The sequence below is a fragment of the Ursus arctos genome, unplaced genomic scaffold (genome assembly GCF_023065955.2).
Source record: "Ursus arctos isolate Adak ecotype North America unplaced genomic scaffold, UrsArc2.0 scaffold_12, whole genome shotgun sequence".
NCBI classification, from domain to species: Eukaryota; Metazoa; Chordata; class Mammalia; order Carnivora; family Ursidae; genus Ursus; species Ursus arctos.
The window spans coordinates 60,145,678-60,168,955 of record NW_026622786.1 but is presented as its reverse complement, the minus strand read 5'-3'; the positions used below and the strand labels follow the sequence as shown (position 1 = coordinate 60,168,955).

Genomic DNA, 23,278 nt, shown 5'->3' with positions numbered 1-23,278 from the left:
TTATTATATTTGTTATGGTGATCTATGATCAGTGATTATGACTCACTAAAGCTCAGATGATAGCATTTTTTAGCAATAGATTATTTTTTAATTAAAGTATGTACATTTTTTAGACATGGTTCATACTTAATAGACCACACTATAGTGTAAATACCACTTTTATAAGAACTGGGAAACCAAAAAATTTGATTCAATGTATTGTAACATTGGCTTTGTTGTAGTGGTCTGGAACCCAACCCACGATATCTTTGAGGTGCACCTGGATATCCACGGTGGGATAAATATGGTGAGAGAGAACTACCCTCTGCAGACACAGGACCCTACCTATGTATATGGTTAAGCCAAAAGGATATGTTGAGAGCAGAGTTCCAGGCCAGGGGGAAGTGGAAGATGCAAATTACTAAGTGGGAAAGGACATTTGGTCCAAGTAGACTGTTTGGTTACACAGTTAAGGAGAGGGAAGGAAGTATGGTGTGATAGAAAAAAATTCATGTATTTTAAGCAATTAATTTAAATTTCAGTCCTACAGGTATTCGGGGGACACTGACCATGGGCCAGGTCCATGCGCGAGGTATACAAAATGATCAAAGTTTCTACCCCAAAGTAGCTTAGAGTTTAATGAGGGAGACCAAAAGTAAATTAGTACAACACTGTGTGATAAGAACATAATGCAGGGGCGCCTGGGTAGCGTAGTCGTTAAGCGTCTGCCTTCGGCTCAGGGTGTGATCCCAGTGTTCCGGGATCGAGTTCCACATCGGGCTCCTCCACTGGGAGCCTGCTTCTTCCTCTCCCACTCCCCTGCTGTGTTCCCTCTCTCGCTGGCTGTCTGTCACATAAATAAATAAAATCTTTTAAAAAAAATGCAGGATTGTCCAAAGAAACAGCACTTTGGGGAAAAATCAGCTAACCTTTATGCAAGCCTTGGTTTCTTTGTTTCTAAAGTGAATACGGCTCTATCTTGCAGGGTGCATATTAGAGCTGGATTGGGCGTACCTAAGTGGATGTGCCTGGCAAAGGAGCTGAGGATGCTCACTCATCCCTGCTGTCAGTAACTGGATGACCAGATTGGGTGCTGTCAGAATAGAGGAGAAGCAGTCCTGGACCCTGGAGTCAGAGAGAGCTGCATCTGACTCTCAGGTCGGCCACTAGTCCACTCACCCTGTGCAAGTCACGTAACTTTTCAAAGCCTTACTTTTTCATCTGTGAAATGGAGAAGAGAGTTTCTGTCTCATGGGGTATTGTGAAGATTGGAGAGAGAACCTATGTGAAACACTTCACCCTCCCTGTACTCAGTGCCTACTCAGCACACATCCTTGGCCTCTCCACTCAAAGGCTCCTGGCTCAACGAAGCCTTTCTGAACACCAATTCCCTTCCTCTATTTTAATTGGGCCAGGGTGATGGTAGCTCCTATTTAAATCTAGAAATTGAGGCTACAAAAAATCTAGAATGGTATTTCCTTCCTCTGGGTCATTTATTCATTCAATAGCCATTATTGAGTACCTATCATGTCCTAGGCCCGGTTCTTCATGTTGGGAGATACAGCAATGGACAAAACAGTCAATATCTCTGCCCTCATGGATTCTAGTAGGGCGAAGCAGACAAAACAAGGAAATTTATGTTCTGTCATGCCAGGAGAGAAGTACAATTGAAAAAAGTAGAGCAAGATAAGGGGGCAGGAGAGCTGAAGGTGAAGGCTGGTTTGCCATTTTTCAGAAGATGGTCAGGGAAGGGACCACTGATAAGGTGACTTGAGTAGAATCCTGCAGGGAGTGAGGGAGTGAGCCACACGGTTATCTGAGTAAGAGTATCCTGGGAAAGGGAAGAGCAAATGCAGAGACCTTCAGGCAGAGGTGTGCTTGGTCCTTTAAAGAAAAGCAAGGAAGTTAGTGCATCTGGAACAGAGGGACTGGAACAGGTTTAACACCTAATTCCTGTGTAAAATTCATAGCATAGCTAAGACTGGTGGCATTTAATTCTTGACTTATTTATACCTAAATCAAGCCATTTAATGACACTCCTAATCGGCAGTGTGTGTGTCGGAGACAAAGAGACGGTGGAGAGACTTACTCTTGTTTCATTTTGGTTTTGGAAGAGCCTTACTCATTTTAAATGTCACATCCCCACAGTTGCAACTTCCCTCTGAAGGTAAAGTAATCAGCAAGGAGTTGGTGTTTAAGAGAGGAGCCCTCAATCAAAATGCTTAACAGAAGGTAATAAAATTCTGTCCTGTCTTGTTATATCTGCACATTATTAAATGAAAAATTAAGGCTGAGAGGCAGATTTTGCCAAAGTTTATGGGGAAAAAAATCTAAATAGACCTTCCTAAAGATGAAACATCTTTCTCTGCAGGTGGTAAGTTCTCTTTCATGGAAGTGTGCAGGCACAGATATTTGGCTTGTTGGGAAGTTTGCAGAGAAGCTGTATACTGGGTTGGACTAGATAATATGGATTTTTCTTGTTACCCTGAGACTCTCTAAGAAAAAGAGTTTCTCAGGAGTATTAATAGACGTTACAAGACATGCTATGGATGTTAGGGAGATACACAGGAGAGACAAGTGATCCAGGTTTGGGTAAAGAGGTTCAGGGAAGGTGTCCCAGAAGGGATACTATTTGACCATATTTTAAGGGAAGACTAGAACTTTGATAATCAAAGGAGGTTGGGGCGCGGCAGGTGCATTCAAGACCAAGGGAATGTCCTGGTTAAAGGAAAGAGACACACAATACGATGGCAGAGTGAGATTTGTGGGGTATTTGTATGGCATAGTACAGAGTGGAAATCTGAGTGAGAGATAAAACTGGACAGGTAAGAAGAGAACTGCCATATTTACTTGCCATAGGAAGGGACTGGATATTTGTTCTAAAGGTTGTAAGGAGTCACTGAATAGTTCTAAGAAAAAGGAAATCAGATTTGTATTTAAAAATATCAGCATTCTTGCCTAGATCAAATTTTTTAAAAGATTCATTTATTTTAGAGAGCATGGGTCGGGGGGGTGCAGAGGGAGAGAGAGTCCCAAGGAGACTCCATGCCAAGCGCAGAGCCCAACGTGGGCCTTGATCCCACGGCCCCAAGACCACAACCTGAGCTGAAACCAAGAGTCAGACACTTAACCGACTACACCATCCAGGTGCTGCTTGCCTAGATCAAATTTCTAAGGCATCAGAATTTCTTGTCTGAAGCATCTAACCCGCTAGGCCCAGAGAATGCCTCTGTGCACCGGTCTTATTGGCCACTGCAGCTCCATTCCCACGGTCAGGACTACAATCCACGAACCCCTATTCTGTTGGATCTCTTGGTTGATCTACATCCAGCGGACAGTTAGACCTAAAATCACGTAACTTTGAGGTTTTATGCTTGACAAGAACTTCAAGGTAGAGTAACAATTCCACCCCAGTATGCCAGAGGACTTTGGGGAAATTATTTTACATCCCCTGCCTCATAAAACAGATCTCTCCATTTCTACATACTAGAGAAGTACCTCCGAGTCTTCCTTGTATGCAAGAGGAAACACGGGCTGGATCCTGATTTGCCCCCGACTGCACACTGAATAAATGGCAGAGCTAAAACTAGAACTCAGAGTTCAGGCCTCTCATCTCTACTGCTAGTAAACCTGTAACCTTCTCGAACATTGGTAATTAGCTAGGGGGATCTCGGAAGGTCCTCTCCAGGTCTAAGACCTTGAGATACATGAACCACTCAGCTGGAAAGTTCATCTCCCCTGTCTACACTCTGCCTCACTCCAGAGAGGCAAATTAGAATACAAAGTGTAGACAACTAAAACCCCTGGAACGTGTGCAAAGAAAGCATAAAAGGATATAATTAATAATATAATAGTTAGTGATAACAGGAATATATGCCAAAGGTGATGAGGAAAACTTTCCTTTCTAGACTTTGCTTAAGACTTTCCCTCTACCCTTGTTTACAGCCCTTTATCATCAATTTTTTTCCAAAAGGGATGTTGTCACTGTCTTATTAGTATCTGTGGGGGTGGTTCACCCACAAATTGGAAAGGAGGCAGGTGTTAACCAGGGCCTTTGGTTTTCGTTTCAGATACCCCTTGCCCTGTTTCTGAGGATAGGATATATAACTACCGGGTTAGCGCTGCTAGTCCTCCCCTGGAAAGAAAAAGTAAGAAAGACTTTTTACCTTACGTTTTCTTTCAACTTGTTTTTCTTCATTTTAAATCTATCCTTTTCTTTCTTGAAGAATTTCTGCAGTCTTTTAAGTGCTTCTTTTCCATCTAGACTAAGAGGAATCAGAGGATATAAATAACGTGGCATTTCAGAGAGTATTGGAGATGGAAGAGGCTCATTCCAGAACACATCTCACTCCAGGAAGAGACAGGAAATGCCTTATCGACTTCTATGCTCTTCTTCTTTGTTTAGGTACCAATATGCACACACCAGTCAGCTATGAAGGGAATTATACTTCAATACAAACTTTCATCCACCCCAAATGGTCTCTATTTTGAGGATATGAAGCAAGGTCTTCCTTTTAGAGAAGATGACTTCGGGAAGGATAGTTTATAAACTATACTGGAAATATGTCTTGAAATTCCTAGCTCCTGAAATCTACGTCACTGACTTTTAATTTATTGAATGATCTCACAACAATGGTGGTACATTTACTGCCCAGTTGATGATTAAAATTCTTCCAAATATGCGCTCAGGTTTTTTTAGGGGGTAGGGAGAGGGAATGATACACCCACACCATCCCACCCAGTATGGATCCCTACTCTTCCCCTCAACCTTCAACCTTCTTGCTTTTGGCCATTGCTGTTTCATTTCTACAATGTACCCCAATAACTAAGCTTGACGAATAATGCCCATTTGAACAAATATTCCTGATAATATGAAATTCTTAGATATTAAATTAAGCCAAAATCCCAGAGACAGTCTTATTAACTTGCAAAGACACAGGTTAGGTCATAACCATTGATTTCTTCCTGGAAATGCTGATAGAACCGAAGCAAGTTTTATGATATTTACTTCTCCTTTCTCACTTATTTCCTAACACAATATTAAAGCCCTCTACTTTGAGAGGTGGACATTTTTTCAAAAGAGGAAGCAATATAATTAAAAATTACAGCATACGATTGTACAGAATCACAAGTGTCTTATTCTTCATAGTGCAGTATTCAAATATTTTATCTCTACCCTTGATGCAAATCCTCCCTAAGGATGATAGGGTCAAGGGAAGGGGACTGTTTCTTCAACTCTGGTTTTCCTACAATAACAGGGAAATACCATTAGCTACAAAGGTGAGAAAGAGAGAAACTCACTCTATTTTTGGGTAGTTGCTCTTTGTTTTATAGACTTCTTCATACACTTCTTCACGATTTTCTTCTGAAATTAAAAAAAAAACTATTTTCATTAATTATAATGACAATAGTTCAGATTCATATTTCATAAGAAATTACCGGATACCTAGCAGGTGCTAGGTACACTTTGATGTCAAGCTCATGGTTTTTTTTAATAAGCAAATGGTAAAAATAATTAAACCTCTATAAAAGTATGTACAAAATGAAAATTCATATTTGCTTCCATCCCTGATTCCAAGTCTGACCAGATGTAGTCAAAGAAACTCGTTTATTATCAAATTCCATCCTTCTACCCTTGTCTTTCGCATATTTCATATATAACATTCAGAGTCTACTAAACATCAGACACTGTGTTACATGCTGGGGCAATAACGGAGAACCAAAGCACCTTGAGTGATCTTTCCCTTGAGAGCATTGCTTTAGCTGAGCCCAACACACGAGCCTAAAGTACACAGATACACTTTGAGGCTACCACGCAATGGAGGATTTTCATGTTTGAGATGTGACTCACACACATTTAGGTGAGTGAGTTTAGGAGAGTCACTTAACTTCTCCATGCCTTATTTCCTTTCTAAAACAGCGCACGAGATGTCATGATCGCTAAGGTTGTTTCACCATCTAAAACTCTGACATCCTAGGGAGGACGAAAGCAACCAGAGCAGCATTTGATTAGCCCTCCTCTATTACGGCTTCATCCATTCGCATTCAATAAATAGTTGAGGTGAGTCTCATATGTGCCTGGCATTATGCTAGGGGCTAGGAAAAATAGCAAGCGTAAAGAACGTAACAATCCAGGAGGGAAGACAGTTGTTAATGGAAGAATTACATACATACAAAACTATAACTGTAAAGTGCTGAGAGGGAGGGCCAGCGTAGCATGAGACTGAGGGGACTGGACACCAAGGGGAATATTCCCTGGGGCAATAACGAAGGAGTTGGGATCAGAGGAAATATTAAGAGTCACGTAGGCAAAGGGGCCCAAGGGAGGGAAGAAGACTCCACGACGGAGGGGGAGCACATGAGAACATGCTGTGGTGGAGCTTGGCAAGTCAGAGACACTAAAAAGGAGGTGGGCATGAATGAATCTCGAGGATGAAGACTGAGTATCGTGTGAAAAGTCTCAGCGGCAGGGAGAGGCAAACCACTCAGGCCTCTAGACCATGTAAACGTTGATCTTAAAAGTATTGGGAAACCATGATTGTGTGTTAAGTAAGTAACACTCCTGGAATTTAAGAAAGAAAACAGATGAACGTATGGGAAGGGGAAAAGAAACAAAGGAGAAAGGGAAACAAGCCGTAAGTGACTCTTCACAATAGAGAACAAAGGGAGGGTTGATGGAGGGAGGGGTGTATGGGACGGGCTAGATGGGTGACGGGGATTAAGAAGGACATTTGTGATGAGCACTGGGTGTTGTACGTTAAGTGACGAACCACCGAAACCTATCCCTGAAACCAGTATTACACTGTATGTTAACTAACAATATTTAAAAAAAATTCCTATAATCAGACCTGCATTGTGAAGCAGTCAGAAAGGAGGACATTTCACAGTGAAGTTGCTTTATTGCCACAAAAGCCCCATTATTAGCATCTTCGCCCTCATGATTCTAAGTGCATTTGTCAGCACATACCTCAGACCGCTTCTCCTACCTAGCTTATCACCACCTTGCCCAATGGCATTATTAAAATTATATATAGATACAGGCCACCTTACACTAATCAGCCACAGGAGCACTCAGCAGTTCCTACCAGCAGTTTCAAATGTCTTCCTATACTTACCATTGTCAGAAGCAAGCGAGTTAGAGAGGTCTGACTGTGGTCTGCAGGGAGAAATAATGCAAAGACCATTAACCTGTTGTGTTGTACCTTTCGTCTCGCCACAGTCATCTCCAGTCTCACCACACTGCTGAAGGGCTGACATGCACTCACCCTGCTCTCCCGGGGTACTCAACGTCATCATATGTCTCCTCTGAGATGGAGCAAGGCTTACAGGCCCCCCTGCCTGGTGTTTCTGTGGTGACCTCCAAGGCTTCCACATACCCACCTGTAAAGAAAACAGAGAAAGTCCTGAAGAATAGCTCACCAGGTGCTCCCAGAAATGCATTCCATGCCGTGGCAGTGGAGGCAAGGATAGGAAAGGTGGAGTTCATATGCTGAAACTGGATTATAATCTTGGTATGGATGCTTCCGTGGCACGCCACTTCACCCCGCAGAGACTCAGCTATGGTCCTCTGAAGTTCGGACAATAACACCACCAACTCTTGTATGAGTGTGGCAAGGGTGAATATGTATTTACGAAGAGTGCTAGCCTAGTGACCAGTAACTCTTCTTTTGATGGCTCTTCTCTACCCTCTGACCTCAGATGGTGAGATCTTCCATGGTACAGCCCTGGAGTTTCTATTTTTTTTTTTTTTCTCCTAAAGATTTATTTATTTAGGGACACCTGGGTGGCTCAGTCAGTTAAGTGTCTGCCTTCAGCTCAGGTCAGCTTGCTCAGTGGGGAACCTGCTTCTCCCTTTGCCTGCCGCTCCCCCCTTGCTTGTGCTCGCTCTCTGACAAATAAATAAATAAATCCTTTTTTAAAGATTTTATTTATTTGAGAGAGAGAGAGAGAGAGAGAGCGCGTGCGCGCACATGAACGGGGGGGAGGGGCAGAGGGAGAGGGAGAGAGAATCTCAAGCAGACTCCCCACTGAATGCGGAGCCCAGTGACGAGGGGCTCGATCCTATGACCCTGAGATAACTACCTGAGCCAAAATCAAGAGTCAGACACTCAACTGATGGGGCCACCCAGGCGCCCCTTTTCTCTCTCTAAATCTGGATGACCTTATCCAGTTTTGTGGCATTTTTTCTTCAAATTTCTTAGATAAGTCGATTGAGCATGTTAACATTTCTTATTTCTTAGTGATGGAATTAGCCAGAAGATGGTGTGCCAGGTTGAAAAATGTACAGGGATTGCTGGTGCAAGTAGCTAGTTGCAGGTGCTGGTTTATTTCACAGAGCCGTAAATTTGTCATAACCATAAAACTGCCACATTTTTATCAGTTGGCGTAGGTTAATATTTCGAGTATGGGTGATTCAGAACCATTTTCACACATGAACTGTTAATCAGAAAGTAGAAGTGATACATCTGAGAAATAAGTAATAAGCAAATTGACTTGTGTCAATTAAATGAACCAAGCAACAAGATTTTATCCCCTGATAAGAAGTCAGTTAGCACGTCAGCTCCGAAGGTACTGCTTTTCCCTAAGGAATCACCAGTAAATTCCTCCAGCACAAAGCAGAGATGCTGAACACACAGGTGCTTAATTCCTAGTTCAAGACATTTTTTCTCTTTCTTAATCCTTCCTTTTGGCTGCAGCAAATGTAAAAGCTTATGGCTTCTTTTTAAAAACACAGACGACTCCCAGATTTACATCTCTAACTTAGACATCTTTCACGAATTCTAGATACTCCATCAGCCTTCACACCACTCCCATTTGGTTGCCTAAACACATTATGTTCCAAACCAAACTCACAGTTTCTCTCTGCAGATCTGCTTTTCGTGAGGTCGGCTCCATCTCAATAAAAAGTGGCAACCCATCCTTTCAGTTGTTTGGGTCCCAAACACAAAGACATCCTTGACGCCCTTCTCTACTTCCAAATTCTATCCTGAATCCAAACGCATCTCAACAAGTCTACCACGTAGGGTCCTCCAAGCTCCCGTCATCTCTCTCACGTTAGTGCGACGGGCTCCTAACAGATCCCTGGTTTATCTCTTTGCCTTTCTTCTTTCATGACTGCAGCCAGGATGATTCTTGAAATACAGTTAGATCATTCTGTTCTTATGCTCAAAACCTCTCATTCATTCTTAAAAATCTGTCAGAGGAAATGCCGAATTTCTTGGAATGGTCTACAGAAACCCCCACGCTGTCTGCTCCCTTGTCATGTGTCTGACCTCATCTCCCACTACACCCTGATCCAGCCACACAGCCTCCCTGCTGTTCTGCCCCCACATCTGGTAGGTTCCTGCCTCAGGATATTTGCATTCCTTCTCCCCTCTCCCCAGAACATTCTTACCCTAGATACACTTGGCTCTCATCTACTTTACGCCTTTGAAGTCAATTGAACACTTTAAAATTGCAACTCCTACTACCTCCACTTGCTTTCCTGATTCTCTTTCCTTGCTTTATTTTTTTCCCATAACATTTACTACCATAGCATTCCACAGAGTGGATATTTTATTGTTTCTATATTTACCATCTGTCTCCTCTGGTCAGAATGCAACTTCCATGAGCATAGCGATTTTTGTCAGTTTTGTCTACTGCTATACCCCCAGCACCTAGAACAGGGCCAGGCACATAACGGGCACTCCGATATTTTTTAATATTGAATGATTTGAATGCCTGTCTTTTAACTAGAGTGTTTCACATATTGAGTTAATAGTGTTTATTGATATATTAAATTTTACATCTGCAGTCTTATTACATACTTATTATTTGTTCTATTCTCCCCCCATCTTTCTCTTTCTTGACTGAGATTTCTTCTCTTCACTCTTCATTGTTTCCTACTTGTTTGGAAGGAATATGTGCTATCTTTTAATAGTTATCCCAGTATGTTGTAAATTTTAATGAGAACATACAGCAAAAAGCACAAATCATAAGAGTACAGCTCAATGGATTTTCCCAAATCGAACATATTCCTGTTCAGAGCACACAGATCAAAAACCTAACACTGCCAGTGCCCCCGAGCCCTTCCCCTGCTCTGTTCTAGTCCTCAGTCCCTCCCACAAGGGGAGCCACCATCGTACTGCCTAAGATCAGAGGTCAATTCTGCTTATTTCTGAACTTTATATTAATGGAATCATCCCAAATGTTCTCTTTGGTGTTGCCTACTTCCCTTCAATGCTCTGTGACATTCATCTGTGCTGTTGCGTATGGCTGTAATTTGTTCATTCCCGTAACGATTCCATCGCGTGAACACGCTATATTTATCCTTTCTACTTCAGATGGACATGTGGGTGGTTTCCAGTTTGAGGTTATTACAAAAAGTTCTGCTATGAACATCTTGTCTGTGTCTTGGTAAATTGAAGTACGCATTTCTATTGGGCATAAGAATAGGCATGTTGCTAGTCCTAGGATACACACATGCTGGGCTTTAATAGATGCTGCCAGACAGTTTTCCAAAGTGATTAGCCCAGTTACGGTACCAGCAGTGTAGAAGAGTTCTAGTTGTTCCATAACTTCACTAAGACTTGATATTTTTAGTGTTTTTTATTTTAGCTGTTTGGGTGGGCGTGTAGTGATATCTCATTGTAGGTTTCATTTGCATTTCCCCGAGACTTAATGAAGGTGAATGGATCTTCCATAATGTTTTTGCTTTTTGAATATCTTCTTGAGTGAAGTACCTGTTCAAGTATTTTCCCAATTTCTCTAGTTTCCTCTGATTTATTTTCCGGATACAGTGATGTTTATAGACGATTTATATTCCATATCTGAGTCCTTTGAGTCCCACTCTGTGCCTTGCCTTTTCACTCTGGTGTCTTTTGATGAATACAGCCTACTGTCTTTTAAAGCTAGCATAAATTACTCTTGTTACTCACAGTTAAAAACCTTAGAATGCTTTGAGTTACCTTCTCAAAGTATGTGCTATTAATGCTCAATATTCTTCCCTCTCCCCACTTTGATGTTAGTGTTTTATTCAGCTGATACTTTTGCTATTCTTTCTTGCACCAAAATTCTCCATCTGGGATTATCTTCTTTCTGCCTGAAGTACACACTTTAGAATCTCCTTTAGAAGGTTTCATTTGCTGATTTCATTTTTATTTGTCTGAAAATATCATAATTTTTCCTCCATTCCTGCCATGCATTTTCACTAGTTATATAATTCTGGACATTCATATCTTGCAGCAGCATTGTATTCAAGTTACACACTGTTGTCGCTGAAAACTCATCAATCAGCCTGCTTGTTTCTTTCTGACTGGCCTTTGTCTGCTTTCAAGATATTTTAAGATACTCTCTTATTCTTCAATATTCCTCCATTTCCTTAAGATATAACTAGATTTGGAGTTCTTTTATTTATCCTGCTTGAGAACTTCAGGGCTTTTGATCTACAATTTGCTATCTTTCAACAGTTCTAGAAAATCATCAGGCATTATCTATTTTTTCCTCCTTCCCACTCTTTCTAGGACCCTTTTTAGAACTCTGATTTGATCTTATTTGAAGACTTCTCCTTTTATCCTTGAGGATTCTTATCTTCTCTTTCATTCTTTCCTATATGTTTTGGATAATATTCGGAATATATTTTGGATAATTTCTCTAGATTTATCTTCTCATTCCTTAATTTCTTCACCTGTGTCTAATCTGACATATTATTCATTCACTGCATTCCCATATCAATTTATCAAATTCTTTTTCAGATCTATTCCTGTTCATATTTTTTAATTTTTAAAATATATTAAATGTTTTGTGTTTAATCATTCTAACAGCTGTAATATCTTGCAGGTTGGCTCCTAGAGTCTGTTGTTCTGCTGGTTTCCAAACACTGTGACTTAATTTTTTCTATAAGCCGTTAATTTTTAAAAGCACATATTGTAAAATTATTTGAAACCTGGGATAGCAGTTGGTTCTGTCAAAGAGGATTTTGTTTGCTTCTACCGATTGTCGGGGAGGGCTACCAAGCTGAGACCACGTTAGATTACACTGGGTTTCTTTTGGACCACACACGTGGTCGTGGGAATTTGAACTACTGATGGGCGTGAGAATCAGCTTACGGTGATCTTTTTTTTTCTTCACCCAGCACCAGGGTCAAGATGGACAAGTTTCCTTCTGATTACCAGGGTTTATGTTTTGTTAATTTTTTTTTTCAACCAAAAGAAGTGATACTTCTATTTCATTCATTTTTTCAAGAGGCCTCTCTGCATAGGAGTATAGAAAGACATTCTTTTGTATTTTTCTTCTCAAAAGTTTGTTTTCACGCCTACTCTCCTTGACTAAGCGTTCTGGGCTACTCAAACAAGTACTGCAAAGAACTGTTCATGGACTCGGCCACTCCCTTTGCGCTTTAACAGCATTTAAGGTTACTCAGAATAATCCTCTTTGGACTGTTTTCTTCATGGTGTAATCCTCAAATCTATACTGACTCCTCAGGGACAGTACATAATTGCATGAAAATAGCTTTCAGCCCCATGTTCGGGCTCTCCCGTAACTCTTTAATTCACTTCAACTTGTCTTCCTCTCACTTCCGTTTTTTTTTTTTTTCTATATTCCAAATTAAGTCTACCCATTTCTCAATTTAAGGCATGGTTTTTGATTTTATGCCACCTCTGTGCTTTCTCATGTGTCATTAATATCAGAAATGTCTTTTTTCTCCCTTTTTACATTTACTTTTGAAAACCCTTTTATTGTGTTCAGAATGCTTGAGATCTACCCTTTCTTTTAAATAACACATTTATAAGTACACAATGTAGTATTTTTAACTACAGGCACAGTCTTATTCATTCTGTGTGGACATAATCCTTTGAGGTCCTGACTTTATACGAGAGTCTCCAATCATAAGCTCACTTGGGGCAGGCCCTGGGGTAGAGCTCCTGTCCTCTGCACATCACACAGTCAAAACAAGAGCTCAAGAGATTCAGAGCTCAGTAAAAACCCTTAGGGCAAGAGCAGCTCTGGCACTCACCTTCCAGGGTTTCTGGTTCCTGCTTCCCGCAAGTATACGGACGCTTTCTTTTTATTTCAGTTCTGTGATGCTTTAATACTTTTCCAAAAATTCATTCTTTACTTTTCTTATTCAAGAGAATTATGCATGTTGTCAAATCTACCGTAGTCTCACTGACATTGGATTTATTCTTTTATTCCTTTAACAAAGTTCTGTTGGGGGATCTCCTGTGTGCCAGACACTGTGCCAGGTTGCAGAAATACAGAGAAAAATACCAAATGGTCTCTGATCACATGGTGCCCACAGTGTACCATGGGAGACAAACATGTACCCTATGTATTATAACGTAAGGTATGCTATTACTTTCCAGAGAAGGAAATAAATGAAGAGAACTAACAGTTATTGAGCACATGAAATATATACTTTATATGTATTGACAAATAGCCCTGGAAAATAAGTAGTATTAATCCCATTTGCACATGAAAGTCTAAATTTCCTAAGATTATGGGATTAGTATATAGTGGTGCTGGGTCCTAGAAATGCTTAACTGTAAAGCCTAATATGGAGATGTGGTCACTTGGTTGCCGTTTCAGTGCCATGGAAACAAAGGAGTGGAGAATTGTGGTTCCTGGAGTGCAGCGAAGAGGAGGACGGGTGGGGTAAGGGATGCCTCAGAAGAAGTGACTTCTGGGATAGATCTTAAAGGATGCCTAGGACATCAGCAGGGAGAGAATTCCAGCAGAGATCAGGCAAGACTACAGGGGCGTTTAAACACTTGACACAGGAAATGCGGACTATAGCAGAGTACGCAGGGAGGGACCTGGGAGGCAGGGATGTGGCCAGCTAGCCCAGAGGCACATTTTAAGGGGCCTGGAGTCCATCCTGTGATCACTGCATATTTATTCTGCTCATAACTGATCTGTAATACGTGAAATGTCAGTGGTCCGCCATGGCTTATTGGGCTGGAGTGGCTATCTGTTTTCTTTGTCTACCCAATACCTATTTTTTCCCACCGATAACAGCCCTTTTCTTCTGCTTGGGAAATCCTTCAATCTGTTGTTACGTAGTTTTGGTAGAACTGACTCTGCCTTCAGCTCAAGGGGTGAGTTTATGACATAGGCAGAGCCAACCAGAGCAGCATCTCCCCCATCCATAAGGACTGCTTCAGAGGTGACATGTGACCCAATCAGAGCCAATAAGACCCAGATCTGGGCCTTTTCTCGTAAGTATTGAGAAGGTAACAATTTCTAGTCTTCCTCTGGGGTTAAGAGGATAGGGTATAAGCTTGTTACTGCTAGATGCCATATTGCCTCTAAAAGGGTGGGGTCTGTCTTAAAAGGGTGGGGTCTGTCTTAAAATGGAGCCCAGCCAGGGAGGGAAAAGCCCGAAGTAGAAGAAGTAACATGGAGTCCTTGAGTTATTGTTGGTGTATGTGGATCCAGCCACTGCCAGACTTTCCTTGAGGTGAGTCTCCTCTTTTTTTTTTGCTCAACACAATATGATGTGATTACTGTTACCTGTAATCAAGAGTCTTAACTAACATGAAGGTAAAATACAACCTAAATAAAGTCAACTGATGATACCATAATTACATCGTCAGTGTGTCCATTATTTTGGCCTACAAAAGTCACTAGGAGCTGGCAGACGCACAAAGAAAGAAGTAAATATTTGCTGAGTACCTCTGTCAGATCGGGCCCTCACAAAACCCCTGTGAGGTCCACAATATGGTCCCTTTTTATCAATGAAGAAATGGAGTGGCAGAAATATGAAGTTATGGCTCATAAGTATTAGAGCCTAGATCTGAACTCTGGTCTTCTAAATCCAGTGCTCTTCCCACGACTGCACGACTGCCTCACTAGGGCATGTTTCCTGGTACAGAAAAATGTTCAATCAATATTTATAAAAGAAACTAACATCTTAGACATGCATGACTTTAAAATCATTTGGTGAAGGTGAAAAGAACCAGGAAGAAAGGCAACTTACAGTGGCCTATGGAGTGCCTGGCCAGCTTCGGGCCTTGGGGGCAGGCCTTTGTCTGGACAGCGTCGCTCACAGGGCCCTGCTTCCTGGGCAGCACGCTCCTGCTGCCACCGAGGACTTTCATCACCTGCTTTCTTCCCAGCATCCCTCCATGGGCAGCCCCCTAAACACACACAACATGGAGAGAGCTGTAGAGCTCGGACTTACCTGCTCCGTTGGCTGCTTCCTTGTGCCGTTCCTCAGTCATTCACTCTTCACGGATAGCAATGATTTATTGTGGTACCGAACGCAGTCTCTCCAGGCTAAGTTTCACAAGGATGCGCACTAAGGTTTTTGCTCACCTCTGCGTGGCCACCAGACGCCCAGCACAGAGGCAGCCCCACAGGACGCAGCCCGCATACAGTGGAGCACCGCCCACGGAACAGCTTCTTCATATATCTTCTCTCACCTCAACTCCATGACCCCATTAGGAAAAGACCATTAGTCCACTTGATAAAGTATCAAAAGGTTAAATAATGGGCCTCCAAATCCTCCGGTCTTAGAGCTAGTAGTCTACCAGGGCAGGACTTGAACCCTGTGCTCTTGACCACCAAGAGATACTCTGTTCCTTTCACCTGACATTTCATCTTTCCCCTGCCATTCTTCTGTTCCTCCTCACTTCCTTTCCCACTCCCTCCCTGCAGTGTTTGTCAGACACAAATGCTGAGTTCCGGAGATAGAGAGACACCATGGGCACGGTGACCTACACACCGATCACAGAGACAATACACACAAACATTAAGGTACAATGTGACAAGTGCTATTTGCAGTGTGTTGTTCACCGAGACAGAGACAGAGGAGGGGAGGTCAGTTCTCTTGGCTGGGAGACCAGGTGGAGGAAGACTTCCAAAGCAGGTCTTATTAAAGAGTATTTTAAAATGTAAGGAAGAGATCGACTGGGGGGATAAAGGAGTACGTGGTGGACAAATCAGCACGAGCAAAGGCAAGGGTATCTGGACAAGTGTTAGGGTCCTCAGACAGGTGTATGGAGGCTGACGCTGAGGGAAGACTGGAAGGGACAGGGAAAAAAGACGAGACGGGAAAGATGTGACAGAACGAGGCTGAGTAACGCAGGGTCTTGCGTGCAAGGTTCAGTGTGGGCCTCGCTGAGCCCCAGGCAGCAATCTGAGCAGATGTGCATTTCAGAAAGATCTAGATGGATTGCCAGGAATAGACACTGGAAACCAAGGAGAGTTACAGCTTTTCTGGCCATTTATCAGATGACAATGGGAGAGGAGATTACTGTCCTTCCAACAGCAAGTGGATAGGAACGTTGACTACGACAATACATCTGAAAGTACTTGGAAAAAGCTGAAGTACTTAACAGATATAAAGTATGGGATTTCCTGAGTTCTTAGTGGGGTCTGGGCAAACTAAAGGGGGAATATAAGGAGGGGCATTCTTTCAAGTCACACAGCCAAGGATGATATTTTTAATGGGGAAAATGACAAAGCAATAAGTCAGAGGTTCACACAAATGCGGTGACTACCTTCTCTCACCGGGGCCCTAATAAGGCAGTGCATGGGTTCCCCTTGGCCTGTCCTTGGGAATGCTTTCTAGGGTCAGTTTGAATCACAGGGGATTCTGTCTCTACTGACTTATCATTTACATCTGACTCCAAACACCACTGTCCATCCACACCACCCACCACATTTACCTAACATAATCCAAGTCACTTTTAACAATTTCCAAAACTCAAATCCATGCCACAAAAGCAGGAGCATGTCCCTTTGGTGGTAGCCTGACCCATACCTGGCTCTTGTCAAACGGCCAGCACTGACAGAGAACATCTCCCTGCTTTCACTCTTTCATGGTCAATATCCCTAACCATGGTTCCCCATTGTCTTTCTCATGCTCCTGATTAACCCCTTTCTGATCTCTGGCCTCATCACCCACTTAGGGCCTTGTCCTCCCTCTGACCTCGGCATGCAATGCCACTTCCCTAACTCTAGTCTCTGTCTTTCATAATTAATGACTGACTTCTTCCTTGAATTATGCTGCTTTGTGATCCTCCAGGCCTACACACCAGTTCAGGCCCATGCCACCACCAAGCTCTTTGATTTAGCCAAGTCCTGCAGATGGGACTGGAACAGTCTGATATTCTAAGATAGGCACAACTCAAATAGGTTTTTAGAATGTTCTGACCATTCGTAGCAGCCCTGGTGGGATTGATTGACCACTCGAGATGTTCTGAAGGGGATAGTGTCAACTGGATATGAATACACACACACATACAGTATTTACTAGTAAGTAATAATTAAGAATACCTTTCATTTTTATGGTATCTTATGGTCTACAAACCACTTTCCCATATATTACTTTATCTTATCATCACACCCAAGACAGAATCAGGGTGGGACTGGGGATTGTAGTTGGATAGGAATTACTTATTCTTCTCTTACAGATGAAATGACTGAGCTCAGAGAGTAAGTCCTTCTTCTAAGCAGGGCCTTCGAGCACACACCTTAAGGAGGCCCTCCCTCCGGGGTCATTCAATTGCAGGGTACAGCACCCGAATGAGTGTCTATGTTTTGCCCCCTGGGTGCCTTGCTGAACTCATACTAGTCCCAGCCCCACTCCTAAGGCCTGCTTCATGGCTAATAAGTGGAAAACCTGAGGCTAGAGCTCAGTGTTACTGTCAAGTTCCTTTCTTCGGTAAAATACCCAACACCCGCTGTGTCTTCTGACTCTGTCTCTGGAGAGCTGCTGTCTCAGCCTCTAAAGTTACTCCATGAACTACTCTGACGACATGCCTGAACTGTACTGTTTGGCCCAGAACCCTAGAACACTGATACCTTGAAAAGATGGCTTAAATGTAGATTCTTTTCTGGTTTTCGAGGTTCCAATTCACAGGGCTCTTTTTCCTTTTCCTCTTTATCTTCATCTTCATCTTCATGTTTAGGGCTTAGATGTGAGAGATAATAGGGGAAAAGTGAGGTTTAGAGTGTTTCGATCATAGCGTACCACCCAATCCTCAATGAGATGAATGGGAAAAGTGAATGCAAACAACCCCCTCTTCTCACCTTCTTCTAAGATGAGATCAGGTCACCCATTAGCTCACTTCACTGAGTTTCCACCTGCTCCTATCAATACCAGAATGAATCCCTGCTTAAATCTCCTAGGAACTCCCCACTGCCTGTAGGATAAAACATAAGCCCATTGTGATCTGGCCACAAACTTTCCTTCCAACCCCATCTCCCTCTGCTCTTCCCCTCCACTTTTGCTGTGGACTCTCACATTCCCCAAACCCGCCATCCTAGTTTGAGCAACTTCCCCTTTTTAGTTGCTATTTCTCTTGACAGACATGCCTTCTGCATCTTGCTGGAAATCATCACATCCTTCTCAATTTGTCTGATTCATCTTCCTTCGGAGAACCCTTCCCTGATTTTCCCAGTCATATCTTCTCATCTGCTTCCCCAATAGTTTGTCCTGTCTTGTATTCTAAAGCGCTGTCTATGGATCTACCTCCAGTTCCTCCACTTTGCCTTGTAAATGAACAACCAGGTTATAAAGAGGCAGAGCTCTATTTCTGTACGAATCCCCAGCACTCACGCTGTGTAACCTAGAGCGGCAACAGCACGGGGCCTGGTGCAGGGTGGTACTCGGCCAGTCTTCCCCAAGGGAATGAAGGACCACCGCACACCAGTATACAGTCAGCAGGTGCACTGGGGGGAGTATGAGAGAGAGGCAAGGTGGACAGTGTCACGAAGAACCTGAGGACCAAGGACAGAATGCTGGGGAGCATCGAGCCCCATGTGAGGACTTCCGCTTCCGGCACAGGGAACTAGATGTACTACCACATCCACATGGAAGGCAGAAAAGGAAGAGCCCTCAAAGAAACTCAGAAGAGGGGGTCAGCAAGGGAGGAAAAGCACCAGAGACAGTACTGTTCTGAAAGACAATGGCAAGAGTTGTCAGGAGTTTCATTCATTCATCTAATTACTGAGCACCGTGCCCACCGTTAAGGCCATCTGCTAGTTCTGTCATGATCGGGGTGGTGAGAGAGGGCTGGCTTCTAATCCCCACTATACATCCCTCTTTCTGCAAGTCTAAGATTAATCTTTCTAAAAAAGATCAAGTTTTCTCATTTATAATGAACGGTCACAATGCCAATTTCCATGGCTGCCGTGAGAAGGAAATGTGAGGAAAACGTGGAAAGCTTAGCATTATTCAGAGCACACAATGGACCTGCAATAACTGTTGGGGTCCTTGTCTTCATGGAAGCATTTGCTGTTAGAATTATCCAATTCTTACTTCTCGTCGCACATTTTCAGGGTTTCTCCTAAACATTTGCTGCCTTGCTGCTATGCATGCCCTCGGTAATCCATCTTGCCCCTCAGGTCTTGCCCGGTAGTTTCTCTATAACTGGATCTCCATAAACAATTATCAAATTAAATTCAATATGGTGACTTCTAGGAATACTCTGAGGGGATGGGGTACGTTCTCTCTGCTTTGAAACTCTGTTGTGGCTCCCCCGACCTAGAGCATGAAGTCTAAATCTGTGCTGTCCAACTGTGGCCACTCTCCACGTGCGGCTATTGTGCACTGGAAGTGTATCTGGTCCCAATCGACCTCTAAGTAGAACATATATTTGGATCTTGAAGACTTACTAGGAAAAAAAAAAGACTATAAAATACCTCAGTAATAGTTATTATATTGATTACATGTCAAAATGATAATATTTTGGATATACCGGCATCAATAAAATACATAATTAATTTCACCTGTTTCTTTTTGCTTTTTAACTTATGGCTACTAGAAAAATTTTAAATGACATCTGTGGTTTGCCTTATAGTTCCATCGGACAGGGTTGGTCTAAATGGTAAATTCGGGGGTGCAGGCCCTTCTGGACCCAGCTCTGTATACTCATTCCTGGCTTCATTCCTTCTGCTCCCACACTGCACTTTGTGCTCACGCATGATCCCTGTCTGTGAAGCCCTGAACTGGCCTCATGGCTTTGCTCATACTTTTCCTTCTGCCTGGAACATACATTCTGACATTTTTACCTGGCCAATTCCTACAGGTCTTGTCAACGCTTCAAGAAAGCATGCCCAGAGCCTCATCTCTGTGTTTCTACAACTGTTTAGCAGTGATTACATTATATTGTCACTTCCTACTTAGATGGTCATTTCCCCTTCCAAATAGCCCCTTACCCCCAACCATTCCAGCATAGAGGCCCTGAACCAAGAGCAGAGAATATATTCTATTCATTTGTGTATCTCAGAATCTAGCAGCATCTGAACAGAGTAAAAGCTCAAGAAACATGGAATTAATCATGTGACCTGTACCTCGCAAGTGCCCAGCACCATGCTAGATGCTAGAGGGTAATTATGGGGGGCATGAATGGAGGCAGGCCAGAACTCAAGGAGAGACATGAAACAGGATTCCCCCGTGATCCAGTGCTTGTGTGGTTGGCCTCCGCCAGGGAATTTTAATATTTGCTTCTCCAGACCTCACCGACCATGCTTACTCTAATGCATTCAAAGTAACTCCAGGGGAAGAAAGATAGACACAGACCCTGTAGGGGCAGGTCAGAGAAGGGCCCTTGACAAGGTCCTGCTTTGGGCCCAGAAGTACGAGAGGTGTCAGGAACACCAAGAACAAGAAAACACATGCCCTTCTCATAAGGAGCTCCTACGCAAGAAGGGGGGGGAGGGGAGGGAGGGGAGGCCGAGTGAGGACGAACTGGTGTGTCAGCAAACAAGTGACGCATAGTGATGTTACTGCAAACTTGTGCACCTTTCAGGGAAGGGACTGGCTACTTCTCTCGGAAGGAGGGGAATCAGGAAGGCTTCTTACAGATGGGAATGTTTGATGGTCAGGAGATGTTTGCCAGATTGTTAAGTGGGGGTGAATTAAGGCAGCAAAGGCACAGAGACTTGAAACGGCATGGTGCGTTTTGGAAACTAAGTTCTTTGGGAGTCACATGATGGTTATACGCCTATTTGGCTGTGTGCTTCCCACAGTCCAGGAGCCCCTGAGGGTAGTGGCCAGGTCACCGTCACTGCTACCACCCCAGTTGTTAGCAAGTGGCCGGCACACGCTGGATACTCAGTGTTTACTGATGAGTGTGGTGTGGGCTGGAACAAGGCAGGAGGGAAAGACCGAGCAGGACCCCTGAGTATCTTCTCTGTACCAGGTACCTTACAAGGTGCTGGGGAAGCCGAACCGGGTCAGTCTCTGCAAGCATAGCTGACCCATCGAGGTAAACTGGTTCAGTCATCAGAGGGTCAGTGGTCAGATTAATGCTTTTCCATTTGAAGATAAAACTTACCTAAGTTCTTGATGGAGACCACTCTTCCAAGGCTGAAAGTAAAGAGGGAAATGGTCATTTTCATAAACCAATCCAAACCATGCCTTTGTTGTGTGATTACAGATCATTAGAGACTTGACCAAAAGACCAGGCAGGTGAGGTCTCAGGAAGGAGCAAAGGTGGACACTGACAACAGAAACTTCCAGGAACCCTGGCCAGTGGAACTGAAGGTCAGTGGGAAAGGAAAAGAAGCATTTCCAGTGTGATGGTGCATGCCAGAGGGAATGTATCATCTGACTTAGAAGAATAGTCCTCTGCATGCTTTTCCAGGAATGCATCTGTAGAATAAAGCTTTCCCATCATTTGGGGAAACATGCACTTGTGATATTGGAACAATGTTTCAGCGGGCAGAAGTGGTAACACAAGTGTGTGAGTCATGCTGGGAATTCTCCCTGGCTGGCTGTGAACCCCCTGACCTGAAATTCACTCTCATATGACCTAGATTTGGCTCTGTTAAGATTATGTCCCAGTGACCACAATGTTGTAGCTTATTTTTTCAGTTGTCACATAGATCTGATTCATTATTTTGAATCTAGACAAGAATGCTGTAGAAAAGAGAAAATAGCTAAGCCTCAAAAATGCTGCTCCCAAGACCAGCCTAAATGCTCATTTGCCCTCCTTTGAGGAGAGCCCCGCAGGCCTTCATTTGGGGACGTCTGGTTTTTATTTTCCGTATAATTCTAACAACCCGGATGGTAGAGTGACAAGTCAAATGGACCTCTGCCACAGTATTTACAGGTTGTTGAGCCTCTCTGAGCCTCCGGTTCTCCCCTGTAAAATCCAAGCAGTGGTCGTAGCTTACCGGGGAACACTGAGGACAAAGTGCTCCCACTTTGGTACAAGTGTCTGACACGTAACAAGGACTTGGTACAGAATTTTCCACGTGAAAGACTCCCTGCTAGACACAATGATATTGACAGAGAAATCAAAACTGTCAAGAGAACAGAAAACAATGACAGCAAACAGACTTGTGGTTTGGTGGGAAGACAACTAGCTCTGAACACCTAACAAGGGACTAAAGGCACTTTTTTTTTTTTTTTTTTAAAGATTTAGCACAAGGAGGAAAAGTGGTAGGGAGAAGCCGATTCCCCGGCTAAGCAGGGAGCCTGATGCGGAACTCAATTCCAAACCTGGAATCATGACCTGAGCTGAAGGCAGATGCTTAACCGACTGAACCACCCAGGGGTCCTAAGGGACTAAGAACATCTTACAAAGAAGAGCACGAACTGTAGCCATTCAATCCCTTATGTTCCTGAGGATTCCGTGTCATGACGACAGGGTGAGATCAGATTCCGTTCATCCAGACAAGAATACTGAGATGAACACAATACACGTCTAAAAGTTAAGATTTAAAAGTTAAATATACGGGGCACCTGGGTGGTACAGTCAGCTAAGCATCCAACTCTTGGTTTCCGCTTGGGTTGCGATCTTGGGGTTGTGGGATCGAGTCCCGGGTGGGCCTCTGCACTCAGCATGGAGTCTGCTGGAGAGTCTCTCTCTCTCTCTCTCCCCCCTCCCGTCCCTCCCCCTGCCATCTCTCTCTCTCTCTGAAATAAATAAATCTTTTTAAAAGAAGTTAAAAATACTTTCATGCTTTTTTTCTTTTGAATGGGATAAACTCTAGTTATTTACAGAGTTTACTTATGCAGAAAAGTTTATTATTTTGGAGATGTTGCCAGATAATTGAAGCATTTTAATAGACTGTTTGAACATTCATTAATAAGAATAATCATTTATAGTTTTCTAGCTAGAAAGTGCACCCACAAATGAACAGTCTTTTCCAGTAGGTGTGAGAAAACAAGCAGAAAGATGAAAGATCTTGACTAAATGACCCCTGTGAGAAAAGAGTGAACCTTCACTGACCCAGTTAAACATGAGGTGAGCACCTACTGTTGAGTTCTCTCAGCAGTTCGGTGAAACGAGTACAAACCCCCTTCTTTGCTGGGCCTGTTCTCCAGCAGATGTGGTCACCGCGGGGCACCTGCTTCCTGCCC

At 43.2% G+C, this 23,278-nt stretch overlaps 1 protein-coding gene across 4 annotated transcripts in view; it reads right to left on the bottom strand.

Moving 5' to 3' along the window:
* The window catches only part of FYB2 (FYN binding protein 2), a 130,779-nt gene that overhangs the window by 27,558 nt on the left and 79,943 nt on the right, over nt 1-23,278 (bottom strand). For all 4 annotated transcript variants that reach the window (XM_048220448.2, XM_048220449.2, XM_048220445.2 and 1 more), the window contains exons 7-13: nt 21,246-21,277; nt 17,767-17,875; nt 14,936-15,095; nt 7,245-7,359; nt 7,095-7,135; nt 5,281-5,344; nt 4,146-4,244 (exon numbers count right to left, since the gene is read on the bottom strand). In XM_048220448.2, coding sequence (XP_048076405.1) covers nt 4,146-4,244; nt 5,281-5,344; nt 7,095-7,135; nt 7,245-7,359; nt 14,936-15,095; nt 17,767-17,875; nt 21,246-21,277 — 620 coding nt within the window. The remainder of the gene's footprint in view (nt 1-4,145; nt 4,245-5,280; nt 5,345-7,094; nt 7,136-7,244; nt 7,360-14,935; nt 15,096-17,766; nt 17,876-21,245; nt 21,278-23,278) is intronic.